General features: G+C 41.2%; 1 protein-coding gene across 3 annotated transcripts in view; it reads right to left on the reverse strand.

Annotated features, from left to right (window-relative positions):
• Nucleotides 1–4975: 4975 nt before the first annotated feature.
• The window catches only part of PARVB (parvin beta), a 62212-nt gene continuing 39217 nt past the window's right edge, over nucleotides 4976–27970 (reverse strand). For all 3 annotated transcript variants that reach the window (XM_074590888.1, XM_074590880.1, XM_074590872.1), the window contains exons 5-13: nucleotides 27593–27733; nucleotides 26606–26721; nucleotides 20925–20983; nucleotides 19208–19227; nucleotides 17432–17493; nucleotides 15631–15699; nucleotides 13308–13409; nucleotides 9871–9943; nucleotides 4976–5238 (exon numbers count right to left, since the gene is read on the reverse strand). In XM_074590888.1, coding sequence (XP_074446989.1) covers nucleotides 5162–5238; nucleotides 9871–9943; nucleotides 13308–13409; nucleotides 15631–15699; nucleotides 17432–17493; nucleotides 19208–19227; nucleotides 20925–20983; nucleotides 26606–26721; nucleotides 27593–27733 — 719 coding nt within the window. In that variant the 3' untranslated portion in view covers nucleotides 4976–5161. The remainder of the gene's footprint in view (nucleotides 5239–9870; nucleotides 9944–13307; nucleotides 13410–15630; nucleotides 15700–17431; nucleotides 17494–19207; nucleotides 19228–20924; nucleotides 20984–26605; nucleotides 26722–27592; nucleotides 27734–27970) is intronic.

Below are 27970 nucleotides of genomic sequence, written 5' to 3' on the forward strand. Positions count from 1 at the left end.
ATGTGCTTGGTCCCTGCTGGAGGCTAAAATAAACAGAAATACAAATGCAGGAAACGTGCAACTCCTGAAATACCAGAAGGCATTAGAACGGTGTGATCGTTCCTCCATGGTACCGCACGGCGCGACTGTTCGCTAGTCTGCATCTGGGGCAACTCACAGCGCGCTTTTTCTTCGCGTGTAATAATAAAACAGCCAACAACAGACAAAATCATCATGCTACATCACAGCTTTTACTCGTGGCCCTTTGAGCATTTTATAAAGCAGCTCAGCACTACTCTACTTACCTGGCAGAAGGAGAAAGCTAGCCACAAGGAGAATAACTCATTTGTCCTTAGAGAGCTAGAGTTAGCCACAGCAGGGCCCAAAATGCTCGTCTGAGACACGAGTTACCTCCACCAGGCAGTGCTGCTGCTCTTCCTTCCCTTTTCCACCGTTAATTACAGAGGGAAAGCTCCCTACAGCAATCACTTTACCTGGACGTTTCCTTCAGGTACCGGTTACATTTCTTAACTTTTCCAGAAAGAAAAAGCAACTCTGCAGTGTTCCATGAAATGTCTCATCCCAGAATGAGACAGTGGACAGCCACACTAATTAAGCCGGTCTGGTTTAATGCTGTTAAGGGACAGATTCCTGTGTTTAGCTCCACACCACAGACAAGAACTGACAGTTCTTTGTGAGCTAAATGGGATAAAGGAAAGTGGGTTGAAAACGGATTTCCAGCTGCCATGAATTCTTAGTAACTGAGAACTTAACCCAAAATCCTTAATCAAGGGACAGGCTTAGTTGTATTTTCTAAGCAGATAATAAGCACAACATTACATCAAATTAGCAAAGATCCAGGGTACCTTCTTACCTATGCGCAAGTGCGTGCCACAGCTGAGAAATGTAATAAGTAAAAAACAAAAGGAAGGTATAGTTGGAGATGCTATTGGCAACTTTGCACAAATCCAGTTTTCGTATCAGCAGGCAGAGGGAGCAGGAAGAATTAAAAGTTGGGAAATTCATCTGTAATTACTATGTCTCTCCCTACTTCAGCTGGCAACTCAAGTGACTTCTTTTCTTGAAGCACATCAGTGTCAAAAGCACGAGTCTGAAACACATGTGATGGACAAGCATCTTTTTTCCTCCAAAAACTGATGTCGTCACCAGGGCATGAAGTATCCGGTCTTGTATAGAACAGCACTAGTAAATTCTGTATCAAAGCTGCATTTGATTTTATGCCCATCTCCTACCCCCCAAGTCTTTCTGTACATTCCCAAAGCACAACTCATGCATACACACACACCCCCACACACACACCTGGCCCTCACATAAAAATAGCCACTGAAGAACAATTCAAGGAATCAACAGCACTCCCACCAATAACAAGTTCTGATAATGCATTTTCCTGCTTCCCCACACGGCTTTGCTTTATTGGAGAGCCACTCTATGCTCTCTCCATACCAGAGCAGAGGGAAGCACCCAGGCATTTTCAATGTCACTCCAGACTGACTTGGATTTCTGGCCTCCCAAGAGCTCTGCAGACACATACGGGACTGGCTTCGGCATGCCAGGCTTCCCTCCTGCGCTGCTGCGGAAGGGAAATGGTAAACAACTTGGTCAGGTCCAGCAGCTGAGCAATATAAAACGAAAAGTAGATGAAACCTACAGAAGAGCTCATTTGTGTCTGCCCATACAATCCCATCACCTGTACCAGGGCCAGAAACCTGAGAACGCTGCTTTGCTAGGTCGACATAGATCATCATGTATCTAGGACCCTTGATGAAGAAGGCAGCTGAAGCCCACCTTTCAAAAGTTCTTCCCACAGAGAAGGTCCACTTAGCCAAAAAAAACAGATGTAGAAAACCAAGTGATCATCATTTATTTATTTGAATAAATAGTACAACTGTCACAAACCATGCACAACACTCCTGCTGTGATTTTTAGCAAACATAGCATTGCATTGTAACTTGCTTACAGTACACAACTCTTGTCGCAAAGCTGGATGTCTCCAGCATATGACAAGTCCGGAATTTGATCTGCAAGGCTGGTTTTTAGTAGCTAGAAATTCAGAGTAAACACTGTTAAAAACAGTAGAAAAGAGTCTTAAAAAATACATTAATACTGAAAGCATAGGGGTGTGGGGAGGAGGGGTAAAAAGTTCTATAAAGTTTAAACCGATTAAAAAAAAAATCTGCCACTGTTGGTTTTTCATCTTGAGAAACAGGACGCAGCTGAAGAGTATCTGGGCTTCTGTGGTAATATAGCTCACTGGAACCAAGTGTGCCAAGCAGATGCACCCAAAAGGCAAGTTGTATGGACTGGAAAAGACAGACATTCATTAAGTACTTACAAATGTGGAAGCTTTAGTGCTGTGGAGCATTCAGTGTTCCATATGAACTCAACAGGACTCAGACCTACCCCACCGGCACCCAGGGAACATATCTAAAACTCCAGTGACACAAAGAGTTCATGAATAACATTTTTAACATTGACTCATCTTTTTGAGAGGAAAAAAACTAAGTATATGCATATGTAAGACAAAGGCCTGACAAAAACAGGTGTTTAGAGAAGCTTTACCTACACTGCTCTTCCTGTAAACTGGACTGTTCAAAGCGCCAGTAAAGTTAAATCCACACTGCTCCCAATCTGGTTAACAATAAATACAGCATCTACAGAAGAGTGACCTGGCTAGACGGCAAAGAGCTAAGGAATGAAAATTGTATTTTCCCTATGTGACATTTATCAACAGACTTAAAAACATAACAAAACAGGGTATGACACCTGCTCCAAATCTGTCCAGGGCATCAAGCCTGCAGTCTTGACTGACAGGGATATTAATGTAAGGAATGTTAAAAGGTACCCATGCCTCAGGTTGTAGAGGGGAGACTCAGGTTTCTACAGTGACCAGAAATGCCTAATTAAACAAAACAGAGACTCTTTTAAAACTCGATGGTATGTTCACATCTGCTCACATGCAATGCGGATGCCAGCTGTTAAATCCCCACCTCAGAAACAGCTATCCTCCCTCCCAGACCCAAACTGATCTTATCTATCTCCTCTTGTTACTTTCCATGTGCTTTTGATATTAATATTGCTTGCCATTTCAAAAACTAGATTCTCTGGAGGTCTTTCCCAGCAACCCAGAGAATATCAACAGCGTTGGCACTTCCACATCAGCTGAAGGGAGGTGGGTGGAATGACAGCTCTTTAAAAGACTTGTTTCCCACAAATAACACTGCATTAAACTAAAAGTTTGCACGGCCTTTCAGTTCAATCTCCTTCCAGCCTCATGACAGCCCTATTTCACAGCACGGAAGTTAGACCAATTTCATTAACTTGCCAGGAGAGCTGGCCGACCAGGCCTTAGTGCCTCTGCAAGTCTCCTCTGTAATAATTGCCAGCGTCATGGTAGAGTCTAGTGGCGCCCATCTGAAATTCAGGTCCAATTGTACTAGTCTCTGCATAAACAGCAAGAGGTCAGCTCCCTCCTAAAGTACAGACAAGCAATGACTCCCCACAGAACCTCACAGGGTAGATGAGACCTGAACTTTTAATGGAAAGAAAGAGCAACTTCCTTCCATCTTTGTTTACGAGGTATGAAAGGAGGTGACCCAAATAAATCAAATACTAGAAACCAGAACCCAAAAATACGAAACAAAGAAGTAGAAGCCCATTTCCCTCCCTTTGACATTAAAAAAAAACAAACCAAAACTTAAGGAGGGAAGGAGAAAAAACAATCCCAATCATAAAATACCATTCAAATAGCAAGTTTCCCCTTGAACTCAGTAGGGCAAATGAAGTTTTGCATGAGAAATCCACTTTTAGGGAAAAAGGACACCTACTTACAACAGGACTCAAGGACTTGTACACACCGCTACACCTGCACATCACCACCCAGGAACCGCTCCACAGATGAAACCTGTTAAGTACTATGAAGTAACTAGACTCTACCGGATAAACACAGCAATCCTTTTTTTAAAACGGATTCCCACTAAAATCCGTAGCAGCTTAAAAGACTACAAGACTAGACCAGAGCCTAGCAGAGTATTTCTTGGGATGGCACAGGGCAAGTCGATGAAATTAGTTTAAAGCATAACTGATCACTGAAGGAGTGCTAACCATTGGCTTGCACTATGTATACCACATGGCTTGCATAACCCAGCGCAATCCACAAGTACAGGCAAGCTCTTATTTACACAGGAACTCAGTTTTAGTCTTTAAGAAAGAAAATACATAAAACTCCATTTATAGAAGCCTGACCTCCAGAACTGTACAGCTGCCAATAACTCCAACAGGAATTAATCTGACCCTTTAACTCAGCTACATGAAATGAAGAGTTGGCCTTTAAACTGCCAAACTCGTTATTCCCCATGTTTGTTTCAGAAAGGACCAGGGGCAAAATGCATTAATCCAGCCTATGCCTATTTGACCAGCTCCTGACCGACCTGATTGAAGCTGCATGCTTAACAGATGACAGTGGCCCTAGCAACTAAATTTATCCTAGATAGGAGATGAAATAAAAAAATAGACATCAAAAGATTAGATGGTCATCCCATTGCAAGACTTATTCTGTGTAAACACAGAATGGAATAACACTGTGTAGTATGAGGTTAACACAAAACCTGAAGCTTTTGCCATTAGCTTCAGATAGTGCCTGTAATTGCCCTCAGCCCCGCCCACCCAACAGAACATACGAAATCTTATTTAACTGAAAAGGCTCAGCTTCTAAATAAATTCCAATGCTGATTTTCTATTGCTAACACTCAAGCCTAGAAAAATCTTCAAACGCCAGTGGCAACCAAGGAATACGCAAAAGAAAGTCTACTGTAGAATCAAAGAGTCTCCAGCCATGCGGAAAGTCTCACGTTTTCCCTGCATATTAAAGTGGTTAGTGGTATATTTCCTTTATCAAAAAGAACAGTTGTTGATCATAACAAAAAACAGACCCAACAGTATCTTCTGGGTGTGAAATAGCTACACATTTTCAAGTGACCTAGAGAATACACATGCATTATTTTTAGTGGGATTGTCATACAAACAGCTACAGAGAGACCACATCAACTGTAGAAAGAATGCATGAAGTATAGTATAAGGCACAAAGGGAGCGTGCAGAGGGTGTGTTTATTGTAATTTCTGCCCAAGGGCATTGGAAGGGTGAAGATCTCAGCAGCTTCCAGGATCATTCAACATTCTTGTACTTTGTGAACAGGTTGTATAGAACCCTGAGGGTAGACTTCAGATCCAAGTTGACAACATCTGTGGAAGAAAAGGAGAAATCCTTAATTTGCTTTTTGTTCTCCTTCGCTTGCCCTCAAAGGAACAAACGTCCCCACATCTCTGAGCTGGTGGGATCAGCAACAAAATACCCCACATAATTCTGATCTCCCCAAGACAAGCTTATTAAATGTCCTGTATGATGCACTTCAAAACACCTTCACGATAATACTTCTCTGGGAAACAGAAGAAATGTAATTCCCTTTCTCATCTAAAATTCGCTACAGAGAAAGTCTATCTCTGTCTGAGGCCTGTGATAAAGGCTTTGGGAAATACCACCGATGACTTCACTGGCCACGGCAGCAGCAAACAAGTAGCCACACACATTATATGAGATATTGAACCTCGCACATTCACAACTCTTTAATGATACAGTCCACGAATAAACGAAGCCTGAATTCTCTTAGCAGACTCAAAGTTTTCTATTATTTAATATCCCTTCTTACCATGCTAGGCCAGGGAACAGGTCTGGAATGGTTCTAAACAAAAACAAGCTTTTCTGCTAGCACCTCCCAAACTATTACTATAATAAAATGCCAGGAAATAGCACAGACATAATCCAGGGACTATGGAGGAAGGCACAGCGCAGAGAAGGCTGAAGAGGTGAAAACAAAGGCTGGATATAATATGTAAGAAAGGAGGTGGAGGAAGCAAAAAATATACAGTCAACACTATATATGGAAGCAGAAGTAAGGAAGAACAGATAATTTAAAAAATCAAAGAACTATGAAGACAACAAACAATTAACAGACAAAGTACAATTAATATGAGGTCCAGGGGAAACATCTACTGCCTGTTTTGAAGAATCCTTGCCAGGATCTCTCCACCCTTCCCTCCCACCCCATACTGGGTGACACTCTAACCCTCACGCTTCATCTGCTACTTTCAGTAACCTCTCAAACTTTTCTTTCTACCCTTTTTCCTGTATTATTTCACATATTTCACTTATGATTTTGGATTTTGCATTTGCAAAAGAACCTTCTCCTGCCCCAAAGAAAGCAAAGATCCTAGCTGCTGTGAAGTAATACACCCTGAAAAAAGAGATGTCTTCTCTGGATAACTGAGATATAAAACACATTTCTAATTTTTCCAGGTGTCACAGGAAGTTGCTTACTACCACAGCATTCTCAGAGAGGTAACAGCCAGAATCAGCAAGATTGTACCAGCAAGAACTCTGTACCAAGACCCAGTCAGAGATGGATTTAAAATGTAAACTTAGCCATGGGAAACAACACTTTGCAAAAGCCATGCACTGCTAAAGCTGGGAAATGAAGGCAAATAGCTGGAGAAGAGACACCTACCAGCAGATTTGACCCACTGATGCTGGCAGTCACATTTGTCTGCTAAACAATTAAACAGAATAGCGCTGCCACCATGAAAATACCAAAAAGACTGGCCCAGTCAGCTCTGTAGTGGTCAGAGATTTGTAGTGTATATTTGCCTCATTCCTCCCAAATGGTTTTCTTCCCCCCATACTACCCATCTTCAGCTTCCCACCAAAAGCAGGATGGGTCTTTTCCCTGAGCCACTGTAACCTCCATTTCAGCTGATACAGCATGAAGCGGTGTGACCAAGTCTTGTAGGGTCCAGTTCCTGCCTCTGGCTGACATCCGTTCAGATGCAGGAACTGCCTGTGCTACAAACCAAGATCAAGGTGCCAGTGGAGAGAAATAGAAACCTGGAAGGTAAAGCAGAAACATCGCTGGAAGCTAGAAGCTCAGCTAGGAAACCAGGGCACGTCCCAAGGAGAGAGCAGCTGGGAGTAAGAGGCACCAAAGTGCCAGAGCAAGAGCTAAGGACATCAGAAAGAGCACCAGAAAGAAGGATCAGGAAGGGGGCTGAGACCTGCAGCACTGCATGTACCGTCCATCTACCCTCATGGAGGTACTTCAGGCTGATTCCTACTAATCTCCAACAGCAATATAAGCTAGGTACCTGCTGCTGCTCACCCCTGGAGATTATGCTGAGGAGTGAGAGATAGGGGAGGCCCCATCACTGAAAGAAGGAATGGAACCAGCTCTTCTATTTGGCAGTAATTTTAGGGTCAGAAGAAACTCTTGTGGTCACATAGTCTGACTTCATGTACAACACAATCTTTAGAGAACTTTATCTTGGAAATCCTGTATTGAGCTTACAAACCAATCTGTGGCTGAATTAAAATATAAGATTAACATTGCATGGTTTTCTTTTTCTTTTTACATCTTCCAGTCGTGGAAATTCCACCTCCATCCCTCGACAATTCAGACCCATGGTTAACTACCTTCACCGTTGCAAAAGTTATACTGTAATTCTAGTTTGACATTTTTCTAACTTTTGGACCTTGTTATGCCTTTGTTTGCTGCATTAAAGAGTATGGTAGTGTGAGATGCATCCTCCCTGTGTGGGCGATTACAGTGTTCCTTATTGATCAGTGTCGAACAGGCATTCCCAGGAATAAGCGTATTCTCAGCATCCCGTTTCTTATTTTAAGATGAGGCATGCACAGTCACAACATTACCAACAACAACTAATAAAATGTTAACCGAAATGGCCATAGATCATCAAAACAGTGTAAAATATTCCATTAATTTAAAACTTTCACACTCCATAACAACCCCATTTGAGGCTAATAAATTAATCCACTACAACATACTTTGCTGCAATAACTCAGCATCAAGTTCTGCTGCTGGCTCAATCTACCGAATTGGGCTGGAAGAACAGAGAAGAGGAGCTGTCCCATATCCTCCTATTTTTGTTTATCACCAGTACAAAGACGCACTAAAATATTAAACAAGATGTCTTTCTTGCACGCACAGCAGAAAGCATGGTCTATAGAAATTAAAGTTGTGGTGTTCTGCTCTAGACAACATTTTACATGAAAATCCTACAACTAATTCAAGAGGCATTTCCTACCCAATTCACACTAATGGACACGGATTCACCTAATAGGTTTTCCAGCCTATTTAGGAACGAACAATAGGTCAGTATGGCATTAACAGAGTATACCGTACACAAAAGTTTCTGCAGAGCATCACAGTCTATGAGAAAATTAATTCTTTTAAGAAACATGTATTCCATGACTGTACTGACTCTCAAGATCCTACAGAGGATTCAATGAAACTATGGTGACAAGCAAAGCCCAAGATGTTACTTTCCTCTCCACAGGAGCCGCTTTTCAAGAGCAAGTCAGTTTTGCAGGCAATTCCAGCCAGACAGACACCTCACGACCACACTGACTCCAACAGCTGTGAACTACTGCTGCCAGGAATGGGTACAAACACAGAAGAGGAAGGAATATACACAAGAGACTGTACATCCTGCAGCAGCAAAAAGCAAAAAGGAATGTTCTATAAGCTAATTTGGCTCTCTAACGTCTATTAACAATTAAATTTTCAATCGACTTAAACATCTTCTGCTGCTTACTGAATCTACACACCTTGTCCAAAGCAAACAAAAGATCTGCCGTAGTGTTCTAACACTCACGACAGTGTAAGGATATAAGACAGCCTTACGGGAAGGTAATGTCCTCTGTTATATCAACTGATGAAAACAAAACAAAAAAAAGGACAAGCTTTCAGCTAGAGAAGTCTTCTCCTAGGTTTTTAACACTGTCTCAAAACAGGCTTATCTAGCTTACCTGGTCTCCTACTGCAATCTTTTTAACCCTTCCACTCAAAAAACTGCCATTCCTGATTGTGCGTTCATATTTCTCCAGTTTCCTTGTTCACCTCATATACCCACTGACTCAGCTCTAGTACTCAGAAGACTCCTTTACTTTCCCAAGTCAGTGTATTGTTTCACCAAATTATTCAGGAGCACTTTTCATGCCCAAATTTAAAAGAACAGTACTGACAGGATACATGTACATTTAATATTGTCTTTTGCCTTTTTTCCCCCACTATAACCAGCTTCACTATTTGTTAATCTATTTACTATCACCATTTTGTCTCATTTTAAGTCAGACTGAACATTTCTTGTGGGCTTCTCATTTTTTGTTGTTCTATGGAAGCCTCTTAGCACATATGTAGTTTGAAACACCAGGAATAAAAATTGGTCATTTAGCAATCATAAAGTTTTAATTCCTCTTTTTATCCCTAGTGCAAGCAACAATGCAGACCTCATCATTAATTAATTTCAAGGTTCAAAGACTTTAAAGAAAAACCTCACTTTTCGCACTTCAGTTCTGACTCCCAAGTCCACATAAATCAAGAAGAGAAGTTTGCTACTGGTTCTCCTAAAAAATACAAAAGCCTTTCTGTTGTCTGTTGCTGAAATCTGATCACAAGAGTCCAAACTAGCGCTAACTGTAAGAATTATGAGAATTAGACCATGAAAAGCTTCCTGCTTGGATTGTTATTGAGAATACCAGGCAAATTTATAATATAGCACTGAATAGGTCTTGGATAATTCACTAAAGCTAGACTTGTACACCTCAGTGAATCTATTCCAGACAAGAAACATGGGTAAGGATATACTCCAGACACAGACAATGATTCTTTTGGAAAACTGTGAAGGGCTACATCTACAGCTCTACTTTGTGGTACTGCTGCTACTGTCTTTGAATGGAGTTGCACTTGAAATGCACCTGCTATTATGTCTTCATGTACAGTTTAAAGCTACAAGGCATGTTCATACCTTCAGGACGAGCTTTTGGTTTCTTCAGTCCTCCATCTTGCATTAGCTCAAAAGCAAAGGAAACATTATGGACCTGAAAAGAGGTAAAGTGGTAAGAATCTCAAAGTTATATAGGAATTAAAAGCCTTTAATTAAATTTTAAAAATGCTTTATTCTCTCTATACTTGATACAGAGAATGATTAATTCTATTTAAAGAAATATTAAACTTTTACATGTTTAAGCATGGCAGAAAGTACATATGAGAGTCTAAGAAACGAAAGCTTGCATCATTATAGGGCAAATATCCACTTTTTGATACAAAGGAAGTAATTTAAGATTGCCAAATTTCAAGTGTACAAATGTGACTGAGTACCACATGAACCAGGGAAGGCCATCAAGCCCCAATCTCAGTCTCTACGGCAGAGGCCAGAGAGCTCCCAGTAACAACTACAACAGAGCTGCGTTTTGTTGAGTTCTTCCTGCCTGTACCCAAGATCAACATTTCCAACTACAAAGCAAGAGATCACTCGCCATCCAGGCAACAAGGAATGCAACAGAAGTGACATAACTGAACAGAAATGAGAAAATACATATGGGTGTGTAAGAAAGAAGAAATAAGGACACTAAATGGAATTATTTTCAAAAAACAGTAGTCTTTTCTGAATAATTATCAGCTGCATATCAAGCAACATCAACATCAGATCATCGAGAAGCCAGGCTGCTTGTTGCATGACCTTGTGCTAATCCCTTAGTCTCTTGGTGCTTTGGCTTCCTCTACTTGAAAACAGAGCTAAAAGCCAAATTAAGTTTCTCTAATGAAGCAAATGCTTCAAAAAATGCGTGGTGGTGGCAGCTCCTAGACAGACTGTGCAGTGAACTTGCAAAACAAGCTACGCACAACTTACAGAAAGAGCTTCCTCAACAAGCCACCAAGGACGATACATGAAAGTCAGAGGAAAGAAAATGGACAAAAAGGAAAAATGCAAGACAGTGGGTGTCTTCTTTTAATCTCTCTTTTGAGGAGTGAACATTATGGTTTAAATAGATCTGCATAGCAGCATTTTTGTCCGTGCGTACCAAAATTTAAGCAAGGTAATTTAGGTTATGAATTCTGTGCATTTTTGTTACTGCAAATGACAGTTCTGGAGATACATAGCAAGGGGAAGAGATTTAATTAAAGCTACTCATCTTGAAAATCAGGGAGTTATGCATACAAAGCTCCCCTACAAGACGGAAGAAAGGCCCCTTTCACTGGCGCTTATTGCTCAGGACTTTATTAATCTCTTTTTACCTGCTACAGTTCCTCCTCATTCATTGTGACTAAACCAATTACTTTCAAGATGAAAATGTTTTTTCCTTTCCCCAAAATCACAAACTTTACCTCTCCTTCTTTGATTGACAAATCCCCTTTCCTCAAGGCAGAGTCTTCACACGAAATCACAACATTGCTTCAGGAATGTTGGATAATCTTTATGAATTTAAACGATAAACAACAAAATCGTAACTGAACAGGTGCTGGCTACAGTCAGCATCCTGCATTTCTACAAGGGTGAAAATTCAAGATACTAGAATAAAAAAGCAAGAGAAAGCTATAAAGGAGAGCTTGTATAAGACATAACAGATAACTATCTTCCCATTGCTCTATCAAGTTCCTGTGCAGTACACAACATTCAAAATGAATTAACTCCCATCCTATCCACAAACCTAACACCTAAAGAAGCTCCTCTTACCGGAGTCTGATTTCCTGCCTTTAGGGAGACCCTTTAAGCTCCCAAATATCAACTAGTCACCTCCCGAGGAAGTCAAACAACCCTACATAACCTATAGAACCAGCAGGCTCAGCCCATTAGCCTGAGTCCGTAACAGCACCTATTTGGTGCAGCTCAGTTTCCTCTTGCAATCCTGATATGATACACCCAGGCAAAGCTGGGTTATTCTACTGACAACGAAGTCCCACCCACCCCTCAGACAGCATGTACCTTTGCTGACGGGTGCTTGACAGTAACAATCTGCGCTGAAGACATTATGAAAACCCCACCGTTTTAAACAGCCCTCGCCTTACAAAGCATTCTACCTTTTAACTTTTGCCAATGTTTCCATTCCTGACCTAGCCATCTCCTGCTCCAGCTCAGCCAACACAATGCTTGCACCCTCTCCACAGCAGAACGTGACCGAATAAAAAGCAGGGGGCAGATGCATTACTCCAGCACAACCAGGCTCAGAGTATTCCGACACGAGGCACCAAATATACACAGATGTGCGTGTGCATGTCCAGGAACAACCACAGAAAGAGGCAAACTTTTGGTTATGACAATAAAATGTGTGTTAAGCACTCACACTAGGAATGACACAGGACAATGGAGCAAGTGTGGGGCGATGAACAAGACACTTATTTTGTCTCCTTCCATCTCCAATACCCTGATTATGAGTAAGACAATCTAAGACTGCAAAGAATCCACTCTTCTTCCTCAAAGCTCATTCTGACCAGAACACTGTTGGGCAGGAAGTCATTCACTCTTTACAAAATAGAAAGAAATACCCAAAAAAGATAAGCTAGCACATTCTCGCAAAAGTTAAAGTCAGTAACATTATCAGTGATCCTGCCAGGAACTGAACAAGGAACCAGACGTCTGTGCTCACAAATTGACCTCAGACAGGCAATTTTTTGCATGCTCGCTCCCTGGCAGGATCAGGGCATCCATCCTGGCTTTAAACCAGCTCCAAAACATGTTACCTGTGAGCACTCAACATGTAGCTTCTAGTCCCAGATCAACCAAAGATCATGACCCAGGTACCACCTCTTCTACTGCAGTACCTCATTTGCATATCAAGCAACATTAAATAAACTACAGAAAAAGAACTAATGGGTAGTAGGCAACTGACACTACTGAGATGAGGGGGCAGTTTTTAAGGATGACATTCCGTGACCTTGGGAAGAAGCTCTATCTCAATGTCAATCCCAGTGTATAGGTCACAGTTAAAGCAGAGCTTCCCATCTCTCACCTTTCGTCGTTCTCGCCTATTTACATAGCACATACTAGGCAAGGCCAGGCATCAGCTCTGCTGTCTAGCAAAATAAGGCATCCCTGCCCACAAAAACACTTCAGGCAGTACTACAATTATATAAATCACTCTGATTATGCAAAGTACTATACAGAACAAAGCACTTATTACTGATTTATTCATTCCGGATATTAATGAGCTTTATGTGTCGTTTGATGCTAGGTAACAGAATACCTTTCTTCCTTAACTACGGGGAATTTACCCATTCATTTCACAAGCAACTTTTAGTGGTATTAATTATCGAGTGTCACAGGCAGTGCATCATTGCTACAGTTCCTGAAGAGAAAAATATACCAGGTTCTGATTTACTGGGCACAAAGAGAAAGGACACAATGACTGGCAAATACCATGTGGTAACAAAGCAAAAAGAATATAACGTGGAGTTTCTACCCACCTTTTGATCAAAACTTTCAGGTGTTAAGTAGAAGTTGTGAAGTGGAACAAAATAGTCTTCAAGGAGACCCATGAGCAAAACCAAGTAAACACCATCTGCAAACTAAACAGAAATACTGATGACAATCCTAGGTGAAAGCATCTGTTTTCAAATAAGCATTCATAAATCAGTGAAACAAAGAATGCTTGGCCCAAATTACGTATTTCGATTTCTACCACTGTTGTTTGCTAGCACAGAAGTGTGAGATGGTTCAGGAGTCAGAGACTGCGCCTTTCAGCCATAGCAAGGAGCTGACAGCAGGCGTAACAAGCATTTAGGGCTTTGTTTCATCTCCTCCCTGGATTCACCTATACCCTTGCAATCACCAGTGCAGCTGAGTAAGCTAAATCAGTCTTTTCTTAGGAGCCTAAAGAAAAGAAAAAAACACAGGATACAAAGCTTTCTCCCTGCATCTGGTAGCATTATTTCCCCTACCCTCACTTCCTGAGCAAAACAAGGAAGGCCATCAGCTATTGCTATAGCATTAACCCATGAAAGATCATGTGCCAACCACTATTTTAAATTACTCACATACAGTAAATAGCTCTAAGCAGAAGAAATTAAAAGCAATTCACCTGGGAGTTATCTACAATTTGTACTCCTTAGTTGTGCAGACTATTTGGTCTGAATAGCAGGGACTGAAAACAAGACCTTCTTTATCTCTAGCCAGTTACCTATTTACTAGGCTACTGAATACTTTGGGGTGAGGTTAGAGAATGTATGTCTATTCTTGCTTTTCCTCACGTTCATTTTATTTGCTTGAGAAGTCTTGCAAACTTCACTACAATATTTAACAAAGCTTTTTCGATTTAAAAAAAAAAACAACCATAGGAAACATGTTTGCATGTTATATATTCCCAATCCTACTACTACAGTACCTGGTCATTTCAACCACAATCCCTCTTAAGTTGTGTGTTTTGGACATTGAAATCTCTGCCCTTAATCAGAACTTGAAATAAGTCTCCCTTGTCACAGGCAGGAAGTTTGACTTCACAAAAGATATGTTTTTTCCCCAAGTCAAAATAGCTTGTTTACGGTTTCAGTAAATACTAAATAATATACTAAATACTTTCAGCAATACTATTCAGTATTCCTACCAGACAGGACAACTACTTACTGGCTAAGGGGGTAATGTTTTTTATTTCTAACAGACTTTTCACTTGTGATACTGATACGGTGTATGTGACATCCTCGAACATTTTCAAAAATAAATTGCTAGGTACTTCAAGGCATTAAGCAAGAATTGCTTGTGACAGAACAGATCCAGTCACCCATTTATTTCAGCAAAGCTATAAAATAGCAGTGAATGACTAGTATTAAACTAAGCCAGGCTCAAACCAATTACCTATACTCCTGGTATAAATCTCTAGACACTGCACTATTTATTTTTTTTCCCCTAGGACAATAAGATAACCATCTCTCCACAGCTCAGTGAATTCTAGAAAGAATATCTACTTCTGCTTAGCCAAGCCCATGCCTGAAAATCGTTTAATTTTATCTGTAAAGTGAGAACTATACACACTTACTTAAGGTTTCCAAGCATATTTGGTACCCAGTTTTGCACTAGAGACAAAGAGAACTCATGAGAGCAGATGGTGGTGGTTGACAGACACCTTCACTAGCTTTAAACAAACTAAACTGGATACCGCTGGCAGTCAAGCCACCGCAGTACAGGAGCTACGAGTCGTTAATCCACACTGCTGAGAAGCAAGCACAGTGCATGTGCCCAGGCAGCAGGGTAAAGAGGAGGATATGAAGGCCTTTGCTGCAACAGCAAAATTGTTTCCAGTCCCACTTTGATGTGATCAAAGCCAGCACTGATATCTCTATGATGAACTGCACGCTGCGGTCCACGCTTCTCCTGAGAGCCCCAGGCAGCCAGCTATTAAGAGCTTATTCCAGTTCATCAGGAACTCTCACAGCTAGAAAAGACACAACCCACCATCCACCCATAACTATAGCAACTGCTTTGCAGCACTCCGCTTTGAACCCAAGAGCAAGCTGCCCTCAAATCTAGCCATATTCTACAGTCATTAGTATGACCCTATTAAATATACAAGAATTTCACCTTATAATACAAATCAACAACAATATGAAGTATGTGTAAACATGAGTAAAGGAAGCAAGCATCAGTGAATGTCATTGCTACTTAAAAGACAGAGCCCTGATCCCATAAATTAACATGTCCAAAGATAAACGGTTGCATAACAAGGTTTTAAGGAGTGAGGGCCCAGATTTGCAATTTACACAGTTAGATTACATACAATAAGACAAAGTTTCCTACCTGGGTTTCTAACTCTGTTACTTCCAAATTCAGTTTATTCAAGTGTTTGTTCACAAAGGTGATCAGAGACTATAAAAGAAAACACCAGAAACATGGATGTTAGACACTCCAGTCAATGCCTATGTGAAAGGGTTAACATAATCTTTTTTTAAGCTTTTTTTAATATGCATGTGTGCTATTTGCTTTTGCATAACTAAGTACATAAAACTGAAAACAACTCAATTCCTACAGTCATTTTTGTTGCACCATATGCCAGAAGTCACCAGATGGTGCTATTACATACAGCTTCCTAGTTATTTTTCCTAGCACATAAAGCATACTTTAGCATCGTGGGAAAAAGCTGTGATGACAATGGTTCTTTCGTAGCTTCTTCGTGAAGGTGAAGCAAGCAGTAGGTGCACTTACTGTCCACACTAATTTCTTCAGTTTCTTGGAGAAGATCCACTGCCTGGGAGCAAGGCATCAGCAGCACTGAGCTAAGGCTCCCAAGAGAAGATGCCAACAGTGCCCTGTTCTGCACACACCTCCATTCCTGGAGCGATGTGTGCATATCAATTAGCAAATTACAGTAGGGATATAACCCAAGTCTGGCATTTCTATTCCCGCAGGAAGCAGGCATGCTATGAGCTGCTGCTATGAGTGAGATATGTGCTAATGTACTGAAGCAGAGAGATCTGCCAGCCTGCTTATACCACATCCAAATGGGACGCAGAGTTGGGTGTTAACACTTGTATTGCATGAGTGGAGTTAACTTAATTCTCTATCAACTTTAAAGTCACTCTTCTAGAAGATGTTTCAGATTGGAAAGATGAAATCTTCCAGAGACTTCAAAGCACTATTTTAAATGCATACATCTTCTGTTCCATACAAGCAAAGGGACAAATTACAACATTGATCTTTGCATACTACTGTTCTAATACACAGCTTAACAGCCATGTTGGAACTAGCTCATGGAACAACGTGGAGTCTCTTCCTTATGCGTTCTCTAACACTAACAAGGGCTGGCAGAGATCAACAGCTACTTTACCCCTCTGCTCTGCCTAGCACAGAGAGACATGTCAAGAATACGTCTAGATAGGTGTGCTTTGCGATGATGCTCAGCCTCAGAGGAGAGACTAGAGGACCACATGAATAAGTGTTAAGTAGAAGAGCCCCGGGACAAAAGCAACTCTTCTGTAAAAGCGTTACATTTAGCAAACTTATTTATGGGTGAATCACATTTCAGGGTACTGTGGAAAATATCTTCCAGTTGTGGAAGATCATCTTTAGTACAAAAATGAGCTGAAAACCAAACAGCGAGTGCTTCTTGGGGAGACCAAAGCTGAAGACACATGCACGACTCTGGCTGCTGTTGAGCCTAGAGGAGAGGCCACAACCACTAGCCGCTCACTAGCCTATGGTCCAGCCCCTCCTCGCTGGAGGACAGCACCCGGGATATAAAAGCGTGTACGACTGTCCAGTCAGAATGATCTGTTTGTCACTTAACAAACTGTTGATTAATGCCCTTAAATGATCTGTACTTTGCAGAGTAGCTTTTTCCTAACCTGTGTCATTTTGATTGAATCTGGCAGCGCTACCAAGAAAAGCCTCAGCCATAAACCAGAGTATAATGAGACAAGCCTGACCGAAGCCAACAAATCCAGGTATCACCTGGCTTTGAAACAGTGACCTTTGGGGGATAAATACCCTTTTCACTATTTCGGAATCCTCTTCTGCTATTTTCCAGATCTTTCTGGATATCTTTCCAAAAGCATAAGAAATAAAGCAACGTGGAAAATACAACTCAAATTTTCTTTTTTACCTTTTTAACTACGCTGAGTTTGTCTGGTGCATGATCAAAAAGGGTGTCAAAGGCATCACGCTCTGGTTTTAGGGGAAAAAAAATAAAAAATCAATACACCTCCAACAGCCAAGTATAGAAAGCAAGTTATATGTCCCAAGCTTAAAGGTCTTTCTCAGAAAGCCACATAACAGAGACTGAAGCTAAGAGTTATTGGTGTCTAACTAAATGCCAAAGCAAACTCCCCTGGGAATTTTAAAGGTAACTGAAAATAAACATATCATTCAGTGATTTCTCTTTTCTGCCATTCATCATGGGTCACAAAATATGTAGGCAGAAGAAAAATTAAAATGCAACACAAATTTTGATTATGTCCCAAACTTAACTTAAACAATAAGCCACTGAAACATCATGTGGTTTTGGTGCACTACAGTTACAGTGATACCCACGGTTGCATCCATTGCTCAGCATCAAAATGCGATATTAATTTGCTTAATTTAAAATTACTGGTAGTACCTGTGACTTCAATAAAGCTTAAAACTGAACACGAGTGAAATCTGATTCAGCAGTGTATGAAAAGCAAAGCTTACATACAGTATGAATATTTAAATTACATTTAGACCTTCAAAGCATTGTATAACAACAGGTAATCCAATCTAAAATCTACTAAATTGACTATATTAGCGCAAAATTTCACATTGCAGCAGCTTTGGGCTGACTGAAATTTTCTAAACACTGATATTTTGGATGACAACTATCATCATTAAGTAAAACAAGGAAAAATTAGAAATCTAACCAATGGCAGTTGCATTAAAAAAAAAAAGGTTAAAAAATGCTGGAAAAGTGTCTGGGTTTTAAGCTGTTCAAAATTTCAACATAGTTTTTAACAGTTTTTCCAGGTTCACATTCTTTTTATTTACAAAGCACATTTTAATAGTTTTCTATTGTTAAATAAACAAACATATTTATTATCCAAATTCCTTTGGTATCTGAAGATATGTTATGTAGCCCCTACAACCCCCTGACATCAATTATTAATGTGGATACTCTGCAAGATGGGAAATGGTAGCATTCACATATTATTACTGGGGAACAGAGAAACTAAACGACGACTTCTTCATCACACACAGTCCTTTACAGGAGCCCACATCTCTTCAGTGAGAAGAAGTGACTTAATGCCACTAACAAAACCAAATGCAAAAAGAGAAGTCTTTTGGCAGCAACACCAAAAAAAATGCTTTTTGCTTAGAAGACAAGATCTACAGTTGGTAAGATCTAAACTCTAAAATCTAGCGAACATGGAGGAGACAGGATACTCCATGCAAAGGAATTAGAGGGGGCTGACTGGTTGCTGAAAGTGGACAGATAAGCAGAGCTTTCTTAGACCTTGTACCATACACCTTTGCTTCAGTCATTTTCATGCATTATTTATATATAAACGGTCACATTACGAAGAAGGTGTAACTCTCATTGCTGGGAGTTGCAAAGATTTTTACTTGAAAGTCACTAACAAAGTACTAGGAAATATTGCCCTGTGCAGCATTTTTGCTATTCATTACTTACAAATGAAAACAAGTCAACAGAGACCAGTCTAAAGAGCACAAGCAGTATACTGGATGATCTGGTTCTACCCATTATGCTCCACATCTGTGTGGAGTAACAAAACCTGCCCCCGCAATACATTCCAACCCCACAGAATTGCTCAATCCATTGTCTTGATCTGCTGAAGGAAAACAGACAAGATTTCTGTGCCTGACATAAATTAAAAAAAATTTCAGAGTCAACTTTGCTACTTACCAAATCTTCCCATCATCATCCTGCAAGTCGGAGCATTCAAACATATTGGGTTAGTTCATGAATAATCAGTTTGAAAAGACAACACCATGGGCTTAACGGGCCTTTTCCTGCAAGACGCCGTGGGCTAACCACTCCTACCAAGTCAGGAGGCAGAGCATGTTGCAGACCAGACCCAACGTGCTGCAGGAATGTCCCCAAGCAGACCACCAGTGATATCAGGGAGATACATTTGAAATGAACGGAAATGTGCAATTATGTTTTACACATAATTATGATTTCTTATGCATAACTATTTTTATGATGAAGAGTGAATGAACAAATGTACTTCCGTGTACAGTTTCCACAAATACAGTCATCAGACGCTACACCACACAGCTTAGGCTATCTATCTCACTTTAATCTGTTTTCTCTGAAGAAAGAAAACATACATCATATCTGGATATTATGTAAATAAAACTGCCACATATGAATTATATACATAGCCGGTGACATCACCAGACAGATGCAGATGTTTATCAGCTGAGAATCAGGCCCTGATTTGCACAGAGGAATTTGAAAGTATTCAGTCAATGTTGGATTCTGCTGATCACTGCATTTTCTCTAGCTATACTTAAATCTGGGTACGCAACACGTTAAACAGTAAACCTCTTAATATTGTGTAATATTAAATAACTTAATAAAATACATGTATAAACACACATGCAAAGCTGTAAACATCTTTCTTGCTAAAAAATGTCTAAACCCCCGCTCTGCAGATTACATCTTACAAACCACATCTGAAGGAGAGGACAAGCTAACTACATTGTTCAAGAGCACAGGAGCGAGGGGAGGGATTCTGGCCAACAAACCTGAGGCAGAGCTCTGATCCTACAAAAAACACTATGAGATCTTTAATGTCCACACAGAGATGTTATGATCTCATTTTTGAGCGTTTCCATCTGAAAGATCTTCCCCACTGAGCTAGCCACATGGTACTTCATTTATCTTCAAAGTCATGGAAAGCTGAGCCAGCTCTACAGGGAGCCAATACCCTGATAAACTGAAGGAGGGCTCGTGTAAGCCCCTCTTAGAAGAGCTGCCTTCAGGCCACATGATGGAAAAGCTCAGCTTTTATTTGCAGCCAAAGTGCATGTCTAGCCTTCTCCTTGTAAAAAGGACTGTAAAAATATATAGCAAAGTAATCCCCTGCAAAAACGGGAGAGGAAAGAGGTTTATTTATTTAATTTAGTTTTGCTGAGCTCTAGTCCTGAGATACTATTGAAAACAGAGATCATCTCTCCTTACAATTATAACACGGTATCACTTCAGTTTTGAGAGGTATTTCAAAGAATTGCCTTTTGTCAAACTAATTCTTCCCCCAAATACCTACATTGGTCTTTCACTTAAGAGAGGCAACAGCACTGGGGAGACATTAGTTATATATGGCTACCCCCAGAAGGCAGAGGAAAAAAAAAAGCCCACAAAGGTCACAGTCAATGAACTATTCGGTTAAAAGCTTCTGTAACACAAAAACGTCAAGAAGACACTTTTCTCCTTTGTAACATATTTCCAGAGACCAAATTATTTCTATATACTTAAAGGATCACCACCACCACATTAAAGGATTTTGTTAATTTAGCAGGGGCGAGGGGAAGATTAAGTATCTCTCTTGTTTTTGTAAATGGTCTCACATCATGCACCACAGACACACTCTGAAGCTAAAATGTTTTGTGCTTACTCTGTTGTAGTTGTCAGCTCCTCTGTAACATGAGTGGTCTGAAGGAGGCCTTCGCGTTTCTGGAAAGGAAGACGGGAGTTAGAAACTGACACGGCATTAGTGAAGGAGAAGTTCATTAGGGGCTCTGCTGCATTCAGCATCTTTCAGAATCCCAGAGGAGAAAACGGGATAAAGCGTGCTCACTAAGTTTCATAGAGGTAGAAGTGAAACAGCTGACACAGGAGGGCTCACTCCCAGAACAGTGGCATTTATCAGGCTGACAGCCAAATGGATGTTTGGGAGATGTGTGTGTGTATATATATATATATTTGCAGCCAACAAACTCGCTAACAATTCTCCTCCTGAGACCAGAGTCAACATCGTGCCTGGAACACAAATTAGAGAGAGTGTGTCAGCCCCGTCTTAAACTCCCCAAGGGCACTCATTCATGTCACGGTGTCAACCAACAATTTGACACAATTGGCAGCCTGGCTCTCCGGAGAGATCTGGGGATGAAATAACATGGATGGCTGCCCCCAGGCCAGGGCTCCGGTGTGCCGGCAAAGCTCTCCGGGCATGAGGGCAGCTCTCCTAGAGCAGGCACGTTACTGAGGCCACCAGTCACACACCTGTCAGGAACACATCAACCAAGGAAACGCAGGAAGCATAAAAAGCCCAACTAGTGATTTCACAACGAATAGTGTTTCCCTGTTACTGGGTTTTCTCTCCTCAGGATAATTTTCTGCATGAATAAGGAGTCTCCTACCCAACTGAGTTAGCACGTGGTGAGACTCAGTTTCAGAACAGCTTTATAACAGCTTCCTCGGCTCTGTTACAACACAGCCCCCTGACACAGGTGGGCTCAAATGTTTCTGAGCCTCTCCAGAGCTTTGGAGACATGGCATGTGCCTCTTGGAGGCTGGAAGTGCTTTTACCCGATTCAAAAACTTTCTTAACACCTCTATGAGTCCCTTCCAAAACTATGGGATATAGCCTTATGCCTGAATGGAGGAGTTTCTTTCCTCCCTTCCCTGTGGTTAAAAAGCTGACACAAAGAGCTCAAATCTCAGCAGCCATCTAGGAACCGGGTCTGTCAGAATGACTTACGGCAGGGTTAATAAAGCTGCTTGCTCAGGTAAGCAGGGAAACCGCCCCCTCAGGCACAAACTCCGTATACATATGTGTGGTGGCCTCGATCATTTTCATCAGCTGAACCCCAAATAATAATTTATTAGGAAGAACAGCTTTGAAGAGAAACACATCCCTTCCCCAGAAGCGATTTAAGAAATAAAAACTGAAATCTAAAAAACAGTAAGAAGAACTCCTGCCCTCCCACCCCGTACTCAACGAACGAAGGCAGCGTTGCTTTCTCAAGCCACCACCCAGGGAGCCTGGCTGAAAGCACGGTGGGAGCCGCGGTCTCCCATCGCTCTGCTGTTACGGCTCCGTGCCTGAGCTGGGCCCTGTGCTGGATGCCGCCAGCTGGCCAGGTCTTCACAGCCCCTCACTTCCCTATCGTGCATATATCTCATCCTGCTCCCCCGAGGGAGCCACGGGAACAGCGCCAGAAGGTTTGGTGAAACAAGCCAGGATGACAGCGTGGATGGAAAAATGAGAAAGCATCTGACAGGGCAATGTTTTCTTGCATACAAAACAATGTTGTCTTTATTCCACCCCACCACGTCTCTGCTTTATTAATGCAGGTTTCTGGACCTTCGTACCGCAGGGACGAGATGCTACAAACTGTGAACAAAATCTCACTAAGTGGGGACTAGTGAATAATGCCTCCAAACGCCTGATAAGAAAGAAGAACAGATGCCAACACTGACTCCCCGATAGGTGGAAATAACAGCATTTCTGCGTAGCCCCCTCCGAGGCAGCTGAGCATGCTGCTTGCACAGGAAGCCTAGGTCCCTTAGCTTTTCAATCCAAAAGCAAATGTCATTCTTTGATAAAACTTTGGTTCCTTGCAGCACTGCCACCTGACACATTTATTCTTCGCCCTGCCTTGCCTCTGACCTTTCAATCTGCAACTCCGACTGCAAGGGAATTACTGTAAAAATACCTCAGATCTCCCAGCAGCACCAAGGTGGGACATGCTGCCATTTTAAAAACGAAGATGAGGAAAGCTAAGTGCAAAAGGTGGCAATTCCTGAGCCTTGTGAAAATAACCAACACAGTGAGCCTTAAGAACAATTTTTACACTTATTTCTAAGAACCTTTTTGTTTTGCTGAATTAGGGCATTTCTTCATCATGCAAGTTTATGTTTCAAATATCAGGCAGTAGAGTCAGCTGGAAGAAAAAATCTCAGGATTTTCAGTTCTTACTGGAAGAACGCACTGAAACCACAGAGTTTCTCTCCTCCCTGCCCTCACTGAGGAGGGCTGGAACGACAGGCAAACACTGAGTGACACCAGCATTAAAACATGTATCATCTTAGACTCTTAACTCAGCACTTGGAGTAGCTATCAACAGGATCTTAACTAAAAAGACCCACCTTGCTCTGCTAGGCCTCTTCATGTATAACTTGGACATTTATTGCCATGGTTACAAAAGTTTCCGTTTCACACAGAGAACACCAAGAAAACCAATTCTGGAGGTTGATTTCAAAAAGGTTTACGAGTAACTACGTTTCAGGATCCCTGCTCTTGCGAGGGGCTACCTCATGGTGCCCATTAGAAAATAACATAAACAAAAGTGGTTTTCTGCTGGGTTAGTCTCGTAGTTGTTCTTAGGTAATATTGACAGACAGATAGATAGGTAAAGATTCTTCCTACCAAGGCAGGTAAAGCAGAAAGTCCTCTGCAAAACACTTGTGGGTTTGACAGACACGGATTCAGGTACAGATCTTTCTCACACTGTAAATCAACTATTTTTAATTTAAAAAAAAAAAAAGCACCTTAGGAAAGTCTCAGTCTGTCACTTCAAGATGCTAAAGGAAGTGAAGAATTTAACGGAAGGGCAGAATCACCACCAGTCTGTGGAGATCTTGACAAATACTTTCCATGTAGCACAGTGCTGTCATAATATATCATTTTATGGAGCAGGATACTAAAAATTAGAGAAGAAAAAGCCCATAACACTTACACAAGCTAACAGGGTATTCTGCATTGCTCTGGGGTGGGCTATGGAAATGCACACAACTTCGCTAAGCAGTAACTTGCTAAACCAGTATGACTCTTTATTTTCATAGTGTAAGCACAGCCCATCTGGGCAAGAAGCACCTCACATATCTGCACAGTGTGAGGACGGCTCAACAAAGTTGATAATGATAATCCTACGTGCCAAAGTCACCCATGAAAGTGAGATTTAACCAGTTTTGAAAATTTCAGTGTGGGTGTGTTCTTGCACAATACTCCCACGACACCTGCAAGGTTTTCTTGCTGCAGGGTCAATTCTGCAAAGTTTACAGTCACTTAAAAAACTGTTGATTAATGCCCTTAAACACATTTAAACTAAAACCTCTCAGAGCAGACATCTTACGTTAACTGTGATCGAGTTTGACAGATCTGTAATAAGATCATTTGACAATAAATTGATAATTATAATTATAATAATCTTCTTAATAATAGTTTTCTTACTCTGATTAGGAACAATATTAACCTCATTACCGTTCTTCTGCTTGTCTGCTTGTCATAGTATAACAAAGGCTAAATAAAATCCATTTAAAGAGATCTGTGTTACTGAGCCAGCTTGTATTTTTAGACTAGGTTATGGATGCTGCACTACAAAAAGTCAATTTACCAAACTATAAGGCAAAAGTTGTTGTTCCAGAGGAAACATGCTTCAGTTTATACTGTGCCTTGCTTTACATTTAAATAAACAAAGCTGAAGAGTTGCAAGCTTTTCCTAGCAGCAGGACAGGGGGCCTAAAACAAGCCTCCTATTGCACAGGGCCAGCTAAGGTACGCTCACAGCCAGCAGTTGCCATAACCATCTCCAGGACTCCAGGCTCTAGGTCCAAAAGCAAGAGCTTACAGCCTCTCATGCTTAAATTAACTCTCATTGTACCATTGCTCTGACACCTTCAGGCACTCCCTTGGCAACACAGTAGTTGCTCTTTCCCTCTTCCCTAGTTTCTCTCAGCCTTTACCTCATCCTGTCTTCACCTCAGCCTTCTCTAGGCTCAAGATGCAGGGACTCTGGTGAACCAGATGCTCTCAGTAGGTGTCTTCTCTATATCACTCCAACAGCAAAAGATGCGAAAACACCTTCTCCACAGCCTTCTCTCTGCTACAGAAGTGGAGGGTCCTGAAGCTTGAACTAAGGACAAGGAGAGGGAGGTTCTACCTCTTTACCTAAGGTTTTTTTCTGACATCAGCTACAGAAGACACTTCACTGTACTGGGCAGAAGGAGATTTTTAGCATCGGGGTTGTGAGAGGACTGTTGACCACCTTACATTTATGTTTTCCTCCTTAACTTTCCAAGACAGTCAAAAGAAATTTCAAAAGAAATTAGTCTCCTATTTACATTCATGTTACTTTATACCTAACTCACCATTCTTAAAATGAAAGAAGTACAGCAGCCTGAAAGCAGTTCGAAATCACCTCTTAAGGATAATACATACATTTATTGTGAGCCTGGGAGTATCCATCAATTACTCATTTACATCACACCCTGTACCTCTAGAGCATTCAGGTAGGCAGTCTGGAAAAATGTCATTATTTAAATGTAAAGCAAAATGAGGCTTGCCTAAGCAACCACCATGCAATCGCATCTGGTAAGGGGGTCTGCATTTGCAAAACAGAGCTGGAGCTTGCTTTATCTGCTTTATTCTTGAAAGGAAACCTACTACAGCCTGACAGCTCTAAAAGTAAATGGCACATATAGAAAGCACTTCTACAGCCTGCTGGCAGCAGCCAAGCCTGCCTTGCAACAACAGCGCTGAGCACCACAGCAGATAGTCACGGCATGATCAGAGAGCCAGCTGGAACAGCTCTGCCTGGTGTTTCAACAGCTGTTGAGAAAAGATGGGTTCACATGGTACAGACTGTACTGCCACCGGAGCTTCAGTTGGGATAGAAGGCAAGATAAAAAGCAAAAGTACATATGTGCTGAAGTAGAGTCTTTGTAGAGTGAAAGGAAATGGTCAACACCAAGCAGAGAAAGGAATAACTAGAGGGTTATCTAGGGCAGGAGGGAAGAAGTCAGGGTTCCTCAGGTCAGATCTCTTCTCCAAATCTAAGGAAAGCCAACAAAAATGCAAGGCTGCGAAAGAAATTATGAAAGTCTATTAGCATGCCAAGGAAAACAACATGTCTAAGTCTGCATAATAAGTCACTGGGGAAAAACATCATCAGTAACAGGCTTCCCAGACTAGGGAGATTCTACATGCTGAAACTCCTTTCTGTGCTGTGTTTCAATGGCTTCTCTACAAAAAATGTATGGCAAAAAACATTTACTGAAGGGCCAGAAATTACAGACATAACTTTCTCTTATACAAAAACCCATCACATGTTTTTAGCTTGACATTGCAGTAGTAAACGGTGGTCCCAAACATAATAAAGATACGATGTCCTCAGGATCACATTTAAGCATACCAAAAACACATTCCCAGGACTGGGACTCGCTAAACAGCTTGGACAAGAATTTTCTAAATGACAAGAGATCCGAGGGCAATGGATGGGAGCAGCCCAGTACTGCAAAATCAGAGTGATAAACGATTGTTCTGATCAGTTTCTCTTATGAGTTCATACTCACCCGTACAACTACCACTTGAACAGACACATGTTCAGGCAGTCGAATGGGAGCCCGGAAATGCATCGCCAAAGCTACCAGAAGGTGAAGAATGGAAATCAGATTCTTGCCATGGATTGCTGCGGGGAACAAGGAAAATAAAGCAAATAAAAGAATACTGAGGCTTTATTTTAAGCAAACAGCTCTGGAAAAAAAGGCAGGGAAAAGGTAGTGAAAAATACCCTTAGGGAAAACAGTCTTTTTTTCTTTTTATCCTTCTTCCTTTTTTTCCTAAATTAACAAGGCCTACAATATAATTTCACAGGTAGCAAAGCCTAGATTCAGCCCTCCCTTTAAGTTACAGGCCTAACTTAGGAGCCCAAACATTTCAGCTCCCTCTCTAATCAATGAAGAAAGGCAGACTCAATCACTTGCCTTGCACTGTACTGGAGAATTCTGCTTTTAGGAGACTTCCAAGTGTTAACACAAGCTTTCCTGGCTGTAAGAGATGAACCCTACCCAGTACCTAGGCGAAGGGACTTCTCAAATTCCATTCTCACTTTGGGATTGTAACAGGCCATGCTTGAACAGAGGGTACTTTCTGCTTAGCCTGTCAGAAACTGCATCCTCCAGCAGGATGCAGGACCCTTTTACTCTTACTGTGGTGGCCCAAAGGATTAGATCACCCTCTAGTACCTGAATGACTAACACATTTCTCATATATGTAGGGATTCAAATTCAGGAAGCAAACAAAAGACTTTCTAATGAAAGCATAGCCTTAAAGGAACAAATTACTTCAATTATTCCAGAGTCATGTACATCTGTCCTTAAACAAAGACCACAGAAGAAGGTACCAACTATATTCCATACATGGATGTGTTAACACCCTCTATGCAAATATATAAATAATTATAAAAAACACACTGCATCACAGAGAATATGATCAACCTATTGATTATCATACCCTCCTTGCCCGTGAAGCTGAGACAGAAAGCATAACAGAGTCCTTACAGTCAACATTCCACTTGATTGTCCAGCCATGGGGTCGGAGTAAATCATGGACAGCTTCCAGGACCGTCTGCAACTTTTGTTTCTGACCAATTTCAGATTGCGTCACTTCTGCCACATTCAGTTTACGGTCAGCCAATTTTTCTGCATTTGAAGAAAAGAGCAACAAAAAGAACAGGCAAAATCAGATTAAACAAGGGCCTTGGTGGGAATAAAGAGGACAGAGCACTGGTCAGAGACAGACTCTGCTAGAAATTTTCCAAGAGAATGATTTTCCTCAGAAAGAAAAATAGCTGAAAACAAGCCTTTCATCAAAGTGCGTCAATTCCAATAAAACCTGTGAGAGAAAACTTGTACGGTCTGGCAGAACACGTTCATCAA

The sequence above is a fragment of the Larus michahellis genome, chromosome 1 (assembly GCF_964199755.1).
Source record: "Larus michahellis chromosome 1, bLarMic1.1, whole genome shotgun sequence".
Taxonomy (NCBI): domain Eukaryota; kingdom Metazoa; phylum Chordata; class Aves; order Charadriiformes; family Laridae; genus Larus; species Larus michahellis.